This window comes from Lygodium microphyllum, chromosome 29, assembly GCF_053477565.2.
Source record: "Lygodium microphyllum isolate KBCC chromosome 29, Lygodium_microphyllum_v1.1.10, whole genome shotgun sequence".
NCBI lineage: Eukaryota > Viridiplantae > Streptophyta > Polypodiopsida > Schizaeales > Lygodiaceae > Lygodium > Lygodium microphyllum.
Window position 1 is genome coordinate 26844419 of NC_141163.1, and position 8302 is coordinate 26852720.

The 8302-nt window shown below is 41.1% G+C and overlaps 1 protein-coding gene across 6 annotated transcripts; it reads right to left on the minus strand.

The window, feature by feature from the left end:
* Positions 1 to 214: 214 nt before the first annotated feature.
* LOC148010467 (uncharacterized) lies at positions 215 to 5179 on the minus strand. Of its 6 annotated transcripts, none has more exons than XM_087671264.1 (11): positions 5023 to 5167; positions 4589 to 4743; positions 4425 to 4488; positions 3742 to 4259; positions 3223 to 3659; positions 3073 to 3123; positions 2877 to 2993; positions 1996 to 2129; positions 1230 to 1890; positions 927 to 1110; positions 215 to 825 (listed from the first exon to the last, which is right to left on the minus strand). In XM_087671264.1, exons 3-10 carry the CDS (start codon positions 4466 to 4468, stop codon positions 943 to 945), a joined length of 2130 nt encoding a protein of 709 aa, XP_087527390.1. In that variant the 5' UTR covers positions 4469 to 4488; positions 4589 to 4743; positions 5023 to 5167; the 3' UTR covers positions 215 to 825; positions 927 to 942. The 6 variants fall into 6 exon arrangements, with proteins under 6 accessions (XP_087527390.1, XP_087527388.1, XP_087527389.1 ...); XM_087671262.1 differs by having other exon boundaries at positions 4589 to 4808; positions 5023 to 5163; XM_087671263.1 differs by lacking the exon at positions 5023 to 5167 and adding an exon at positions 4899 to 4922 and having other exon boundaries at positions 4589 to 4808.
* Between the last annotated feature and the right edge of the window lie 3123 nt (positions 5180 to 8302).

Sequence of the window (8302 nt, forward strand, 5' to 3'; positions counted from 1 at the left end):
TGCAGATTTCCAAGAGCTTCCTGAAGAATACATTCTAGATTCCAAGGAAGCTTCAGTACAGAATCCTGAAGTAGATATTATAGAAAACAAAAACACCTCCCGAGTTTTATCTATTAAAATTTTAAGCAGAATGCTTCTATAGGGCAGGCAAGCAATCAGAAAGGGAAATTGTGCACCAGTCTCAACCACTACTCAAAATATGAAAATGTGCGTATCCACAAATTCTCAACACTTGGATATAAGAAACATTAAATCTCTGTGAATACAACCTTTGGTTATACTAACAGACTGACCAAGCATACCACAAAATATAGATGTCAAAATTTAAATTTTTGGTTAATGAAAGGAATCTATGCTCCATTGATATTGTACAAAGTCGTCCTTTGAACACAAGCTCATGAGGCAACACCTCAAAAACCCAAGGCCAGAAACATGTTGACTAAATTTACTCAGGCTTTCCAGGTGCAACTGAGAAAAGGCCTTGGGAGCTTCGATTCCTACTTGATGACTTAAGACCTCTAGAGATGGTTTCAATTAGAAACTAAGGGGGGAAGAGAGGGAGGAGGAGCAGAGAGACAAAGAAGCAGAAGCACAAGGAAGAAGATGGACGTAGAAAGCGCAATAGAAGTCAGAGATACTGTCATCGGATGGCTCAAACAAGTTTGCCCCATAGATGTTAGCCTAGATTGAGAAACTTGATGCTTCTGCCCTCATCCTCATAAGTTATGTCACCGAGGAAAAATGTTGCCGTCTGCCGAATAACAAGGTCTGCCAAGCAAGAACATCCAAAGAGAAGCTTGCTTTTAGGAATGAGTTCTCTGGCTTCTGTAAAAGATGTAAAGAAGGAATAGACTGAGTTAACCAAAGACTGCTACAACTTAGGTCACTACTCTATGAAAAAATTAGCTCAATAAGATTGATCTTACCTGGAGCTTCCATGCATCACTTCTTTTTCTTTCCAGTTCCAACATTCTCCTGTGACATTAATGTTGACAAAGAGCTCAATTTAGTTGGTTTTGTATCTGTATCAATATCACTGCCTTCAGGAACTAGTATTTCCTCCAATTCGGCCCATTCAAGATCCTCCTGATCACCATCCTCATATTTTACCTGCAAAGTAGGGAAGCTTAGCACATGCCAAAACAGCACAATCCTTTTTTTAAATATGCATAAGTACAGTTTGATCTGTAACAATTTTATATGATGTGCAAGCACAGCTCAATGATTACCTTAAAGTAATTTGTCTTCTTATCAAACTTTACTACAGATCCATCATAAAGTGTGCCATCAAAATCTTTGCGGACAGATCTGCCTACATAAGATAACTGTTCAGATTTCTCAGCTTCTTTCTCCTCACTATCAACACCATCCTTCTTTGACCGCTTTGATTTTGGCTCTGTAACCATATCCTTATCAGCTTTGCGTTTCCCACCACTTTTCTTTGGCGTCATCTTTAATTCACTATCAACCTTCACAGCTTTACCAGGAGACTTAGCAACCTTTTTCTTGGTAGAACTTTGTACAGGCAACTTAGACTTCCCTGATGTTTGAGCTTTGGGAGATTGCAAATCCAAAACCCGGGACACTCTAGCAGCTTTGCCTGACTTACTTGAAGAAGAGCCCCCTTTCATGCTCTTAGGGGACTTTGTTCCTGACTTTGCTTTTCCTTTGGCACCTTTCTTGGTTTGGGGCATCTTTGGCGTCTTTGGCGTCTTTGGCGACTTAGTAACTGATTTTCCAGGGCTCTTGGACTTTTTTGTTGTAGTGGACGTCTTCTTGGAGCTTTTACTCTTAGATCCCAGAGTTTTGGGAGATTTAATGACAGACTTTGATGTCTTTGCCTTCTTTGCAGTACTTCCAGCCGTTGTTTTCTTTGGTTTCTTAGTACTTCTACATTTAATCACAGCAAATGTAAACTTAAAATTAAATAGACAAAACGGTTTGGAGCTGGCAAACATGAAGACAAAGCTAACTGAATAAGCAAACCAGTCCTACTTTTTAGATTCTGCATCAGCACCTCCCTCAGAGCGAACTCGTTTTTTACTTGATGATGGTTGATCTGTAGAAACCAGGATAGCCTTCACTTCTGATAATTCCAAGTCTTCCTCATCTCCGTCTTCATAAATCACCTAGTTAAGCAGAAGAAAAAATCCATTACTTAGCATACATACATCTCCAGACTCCATGCATGTGGACCATTGTGATACTTCAATAAGAATCATGACAAGATGGGCAAAACTATGCCATTTCAATGAAGTGAGTCGAACTGTGACCTCAGAAATATCATCCATGCAGCCAGCCAAGCCCAAACATCCTTGAACTGAAACCCACCCTTACTCCCTTCCAAATAATTGCATGCATAGATTCGTTATGATGCAACAAGTACATACTGCAATAACGCACAGACACACATGCCCACACTTTTATTCTGGGAAACCACTGGTCTGATATTGCAGTCATACACAAGGCCATCCTACATCAGGTTATCCTAGACCTATAAGAAAGGTCAAAAGTAGGAGCATACAGGTCACAGTCAATATCTTCCAAGGTAAGGGTGGTCATGCATTTAAACCTAAAACACAGATATACACAAAAACCAGTGCCTGGCTAGCAAAAACGGAGTACATCACACTATTTGAGGCACCATCGTTATTCTGATGTCAGAAACCACCAAAGAAGTGAAAACTAAGCAATTTATGAAAGACTTGGTTGGGAGAAAACTTATTTTCTCTGAAGCAGCAGAAAGGTCAACATTTCTATTAGATGAGTACTGAGTACAGTTGAGGTCATGTATGAAATCTGCAGAATTAAATTGCAAACAAGACTTGTTTCGAACATAAAATAAAAAGGTGAGCAAATTTGTTGAGGCCACATACTTTGAACCACTTTGATTCGGTATCAAAGTCAATAACAGTCCCAGAATAGTTCTTTTTCCCAAACCTCTTCAGCACTTTCTGACCCTTGATTGCTTGAATATCCTGTTCAATAACTTCCTGACAAGACAGAGATAGACTATTGGTCAAATGGATAGAGAGTAATCATCAAGTCTTAAGATATTCCAACAAAACTCACATGACTAGCATCCACTTGTTTCTCCGTCTCTGCCTGTTCACCCTCTTGAGGCTTTTGGAGGAAACAAACCAAGAATATAGTAAGTTGACAAAATAATAACAATTCTGAGAATCTGATTTCTTCGACTATGTAGATAGAAACTAAACTCACTTGGCCATAGCCAGCTTTCTCTGGCTCCTTAGGCAACTCTTCTGTCACTGGCATTTTTTCAGCCTCGCCAGCAGCAGCACCTGTTATGTCAGTGGGAGTAACTTGGGGTGTGACAGGTGGCAGACCTGCTTGTACATCCACAGGTGGATGCTCCTCAACAAGCTTGCCTATGCTCGGAGCTTCAGCAGCATTAGAGACAGCTTCAGCTTCTATCTGCTGCACTGGCTCTTGTGACCCATTGGTGGACAACGCTGCCACCTCACCGGTAAGCTCCACAGCACCAGCTTCTGTTGAAGTAGTCACTTTTGTGACAGCCACTACAACATCTGAAGCAGTGGCATGAGATGGAACTTCTTTCAATGCAACAGATGCATTATCAACCGGAGGAAAAGGAAAACTGAAAGGCTGTCTAGGAGCCTCTTGCATCAGCAGAGATTCTGTAGACAAGTAGAGGATCAGCATTCATCCAGAATGGCATCCAACAAAAAAAAAATTCATGGTCATCAATTTACAACATACCACCATTATCCCCGTGAGCTCTATCAGCTGGTGAGGCAGATGTAACCATACCATCTTTAAGTACTACCATATCATCAAATGGATATTCATGCTCTACTGCCTGCTGGTATTCCTGCTCCAAATTCTCCTGCGTCTGAGCTTCAGTCACCTGTGCCTGAACTTCGGTCACCTGTACGGGAACTTCAGTCACCCGTGCGGGATCTTCGGTAACCTGTGCTTGAACTTCAGTCACCTGTGCCTGAAGTGAGGTCACCTTTGCTGGAACGTCGTTTGATGTAAGCTTTGTAATAGGAGGAAAGGCGGCCTCTACACCACCAGTATCATCCGAATTCACAGGAGGATATGGGAACGAAAACGCAACAGGAGCATCCGTAACATCTGAAGCTGGAGCGACTGGTTCGTGCTTGTTTGAGACATCAGCAGTACCTTCCACGGAAACTGCTACGACGTCTACATTTTCCTTTAACGTTGGAGCTTTTAAGTCTTTAGTTTCGGGATTAAGCACCTTCTCCACCTCGCTGGAAAGATGGTTTCAAAAAGCGTGTGTGAGGCCACACGCGGACATAAAACCCTAGCCTAAACTAAAAGAAGCAAGCCACCTTAACGCTAGAAATCCCTCACATAAGCATGAGAGAGGGAGAACAAAGAGAAACCTCCAAAGCATAACCGGAAAGGAACCTCACCTTTTACGTTCTGCGGCTCCGTGGCCTGGACTTCCGACCTCCATTTGGACGGACTGTCTCAGAGCTGCGAGAGGAAAGAGCACACAATTCCAGGTCCGTGAGCGTCACGAGCAAACTGTACATGGCAAAAACGGGCCAAAATAGAAATAATCCAGCTCTCCTACATCTAATCTTGGAAGAGCAAACGACAAAGCCGCAGAAATGTTTCGTGCTTCTCACGGTGTTTCACGTTTCATCCTCTAGCGAATTCCAACTCGCGCAGACAGGAGGTAGCGTTCGGACTAACCCTTGCCAGCACCAGCTCTTGTCACTCCCTTCCCTAAAAGAAGGGGAATCCTTTAGGGAAGAGAGTCCTCCTCTAACGTTGACACTCCCAAACCCTTTCTGCAAGAAAATCCCCCTCGTTTTTGCCACTCCTTTCTCATTTCCAATCACAAAAAAGAAAGAACAAACGGAAGAAGGAAGCAGGCGAACCCGTGCTTGCAGAGCAGCAGAAAGAACCCCTGCGAGTGAGGGAGGGAAGATCCAAGAGCAAGGGAAACAGAAAGATCGGACGGAAGGGAGAGGGTGGGGGTGGGGGGGGGCATCCGACGCTTACCTGAGAGGACGGGTGTAGTTGCGTCGCCTGATGAGAGGAGGAGGGTTAAACGCCGAAGTGAAAAGGGGGGGGGTTAGCGGCAAGGAGGGGTGTGCGAGAGTCTAGTTTCCCGTTTGCAGCTACCCTTCCGCCCCGAGAGAGAGAGAGAGAGAGAGAGAGAGCAACGCATGTATGGGCATGGGGGGCATCGTCATCATCATCCATGGATGCATCCTCGTCGTCATCCATCATCATCATCACCCTAAACCTTCCGGCTTTGCCCAAGACTTGGAATTTGAATTGGCCCACATTTTCAAACGATTTTTTTAGCAGTGCAGAAAACGTTTTTCAATTGACCTCCCTTCTATAGCTTCCCAAAACAAGCGCCCCACGCCCCTCCCCCCCCTTCTCTTGTTTTTTGGGTAAATTACAATTTGTTTCTGCCCTTGGTAAAGACGTCTCCTAGTACATACAACTTCATCTTTATAACTTTCTCCAATAAGAAGGTTTCTTTATGATTTTTAGATGAGAAATAATTTGCGCCATCGAGGAAGTAAAACCCAAGGTTTCAACCGACACACCTTTGCAATACTCAAACCACTAGGCTATGACCCCCATTGGCCTTGCAGCATAGCAATTTATGTGGCACTTGTACGCTGTATTGGTTCTTTTTATGAAACCAAATGCAACACATGAAACAAATTTCATTTATTCTAAGCCCAGATAACTAATATGCAAGCTCATTTAGTCTTTTCTAAATTGTTGTATTAGATAAATGTGAAGATTTACAACACTTACAAGCTTAGAGCTTGTCGTGAGAGCTACATTTGCTATTCTGAAAGCAAGGCAAATATGTATGGCATTCTTAAATGTTGAGAAATGCTAACTTGCAATTTCAATATAAATTCAAAGCAAGGCACTACATGGATGTTACTTATGCCTGTATTGGATTAAAATGCTATCTTACAATTTTATATAGATTCGATTTGAATGTGAAGTTACATACTATGATATTTAGCATGAGTCAAGTTAATGCCTTTGCAAATCCATCTATAATGTCTCTACATCTTTGGTCTTCTTGTGTTTCACATCTCGCTACTTGATGTAAGGGAGTGAACTCGTGTGGAAAGTCTCATGTATGGGTCATGAGTTGTTTGAGAGTTGTCTTCTTCTTTTACATATGTGAATAATACATAGTTACATTACTAACGCATGCTTAGTATGAGCATTAGAAGCTTGACATGGAGTTAGGATGGGAGGGGTAAAGGGAGAAACTTCAAACCACACTACTAAGAGTGCATGTTCTTACTTTTTGAAATATGAGATTTCTTGAAATGCAAATTTTTTGAACTTTGACATTTGTTATTTTGAAGGTTTCGAAAGAAAGACTTGCAAATCTCCTAAGTCCCTCTCTTAACTTTTCATATGTGTGTACCACTTTGTATGGATTTTTTTATCATTAAGCTAATTTTGGCCATGCATGAGATCACTGTGATTAAAGTTTATCATATGTAGGTTGTAATTTTTAGTGGAGCCCATGAAGTTGTAAGGTATGAAGTCCATTGATATCCTAAAGGAGAAGCATTGCGAGTTAGATTATATGTTATTACAATGGTACAATAGACAAGGTAATTCTTCATTGAAAAAATATCCCTAGTTGACTTGAGTTAAGTGGTGTACTTTTCGGAAAGAATGCTAATAACAAAATGACAATATTCCTACACACTTTCATGCACCCTTGTTTTTAGTACATATTGATAATGTAGTTAGATGGATCCATATTAAAATGGGCATCAAGTTGATGTAATTCATTGCATTTCTTGTCAAAATATAAAATGTCTTTTAAAAGAAATAACATCTAAAAAGGCTATTGACTAACTATATTTACTTTTACCATACAAAAAACATCTACAAAGGCTAGAGACATTGATTATGCTATGTCTTTCTACAATTCTTTAGCATTGCTTGCTCCCTTGCAACTTCCTTATTTAGTACTTTAAGTGAGAACATGGTGAAAATGTCCTTTATGATGTCAAAATGGCCTCTACTCCATCTCATTCTATTTCATGTTCGTGCTCACCTTGCACACTACGTGTGTGTGTGTGTGTGTGTGTGTGTGTGTGTGTGTGTGTGTGTGTGTGTGTGTGTGTGTGTGTGTGTGTGTGTGTGTGTGTGTGTGTGTGTGTGTGTGTGTGTGTGTGTGTGTGTGTGTGTGTGTGTGTGTGTGTGTGTGTGTGTGTGTGTGTGTGTGTGTGTGTGTGTTGGGGGCGGGGGGGAAGCGCATGTGCACCAAATGGTATGAAGCTATAAGCATAACTCTCTGCATCAAAAGAATAAGTCACATTTTATGTGAGTTGTGCTATGGGATTGCAAGCACTAGAAAACAAGTCACTCAAAGAGGATTTGGACACTATTAACGGATACATGCAATTCTATAAAAAGATGCATTATAGTATGAGAGAAGACATGCACGTGATTGAGGAACAACTAGCTACATGAGGTAATGATTTGTAAGTAGAGTCATGTAGGTCACAACAATTTAAGATGACAATGAAGCCATTATTTTGGGCCATGCAAAAATGCTTCAAAATGTCACAATGGTGCCAAAGAGATGCACGATATAGAATATACATCAAATGCTTGAGAAGAATCGTGCATTCATAGAATCAAACACATGTATGCTCATTTAGCAATGCTTCTTTATGCTAAGCATTGTTATGATGAACAACATGTGGGCAATATGGAAGGATCACATGCTTCAAAGGTGTGCATTTGATTTATCTCGCTTCCCAACAAGGCTACATTGGATGCTGCCCAACTATGATGAGTTCCCCCAGATTGAACCAAGCTTGTTTCCTTCACTTGAGACTTGTCCCAAGGCTACATTGGACTTTGCCCAATAGTGAGGAGCCCCTAGATTGAACCAAGCACCTAGCAATAGAGCCAACAGTAGTAATGTGAATTATGTCTCCTCCTACTTTCCACTCTTCTTCCAACTCACTGACATTGGCATTATATGTCTTCAACACCATTTGGAGCTTCTAACCTCTATTATTGTTGCATATGAATAGCAAAGTAGATATAGCAAACCTAAAATAGTGTAGTCTTAAAGATTGTGGCTCTCATATTACTCTATATATGTTGATATGCTCGCATGTTGATACTGAATCATTGGGGGATGTTACGTTGATGTCTTGAAATGCTTTTGGGACTGATTTGAGCTCAAAATTGCTCACGTTTCACTATCATTTAAGTATTGTGATAACAAGGCAATAAGCATTAACATAGGGAAGTTTTATGT

Coding starts and splice junctions, on each gene's coding strand:
- LOC148010467 (XM_087671265.1), bottom strand. CDS start 4,468: ATGGAGGTCGGAAGTCCAGGCCACGGAGCCGCAGAACGTAAAAG. Junction 3,124..3,222: donor AGAAAGCTGGCTATGGCCAA/GTGAGTTTAGTT, acceptor TTCCTCCAAAAG/CCTCAAGAGGGTGAACAGGC. Junction 2,130..2,876: donor CCGAATCAAAGTGGTTCAAA/GTATGTGGCCTC, acceptor CTGCTTAACTAG/GTGATTTATGAAGACGGAGA.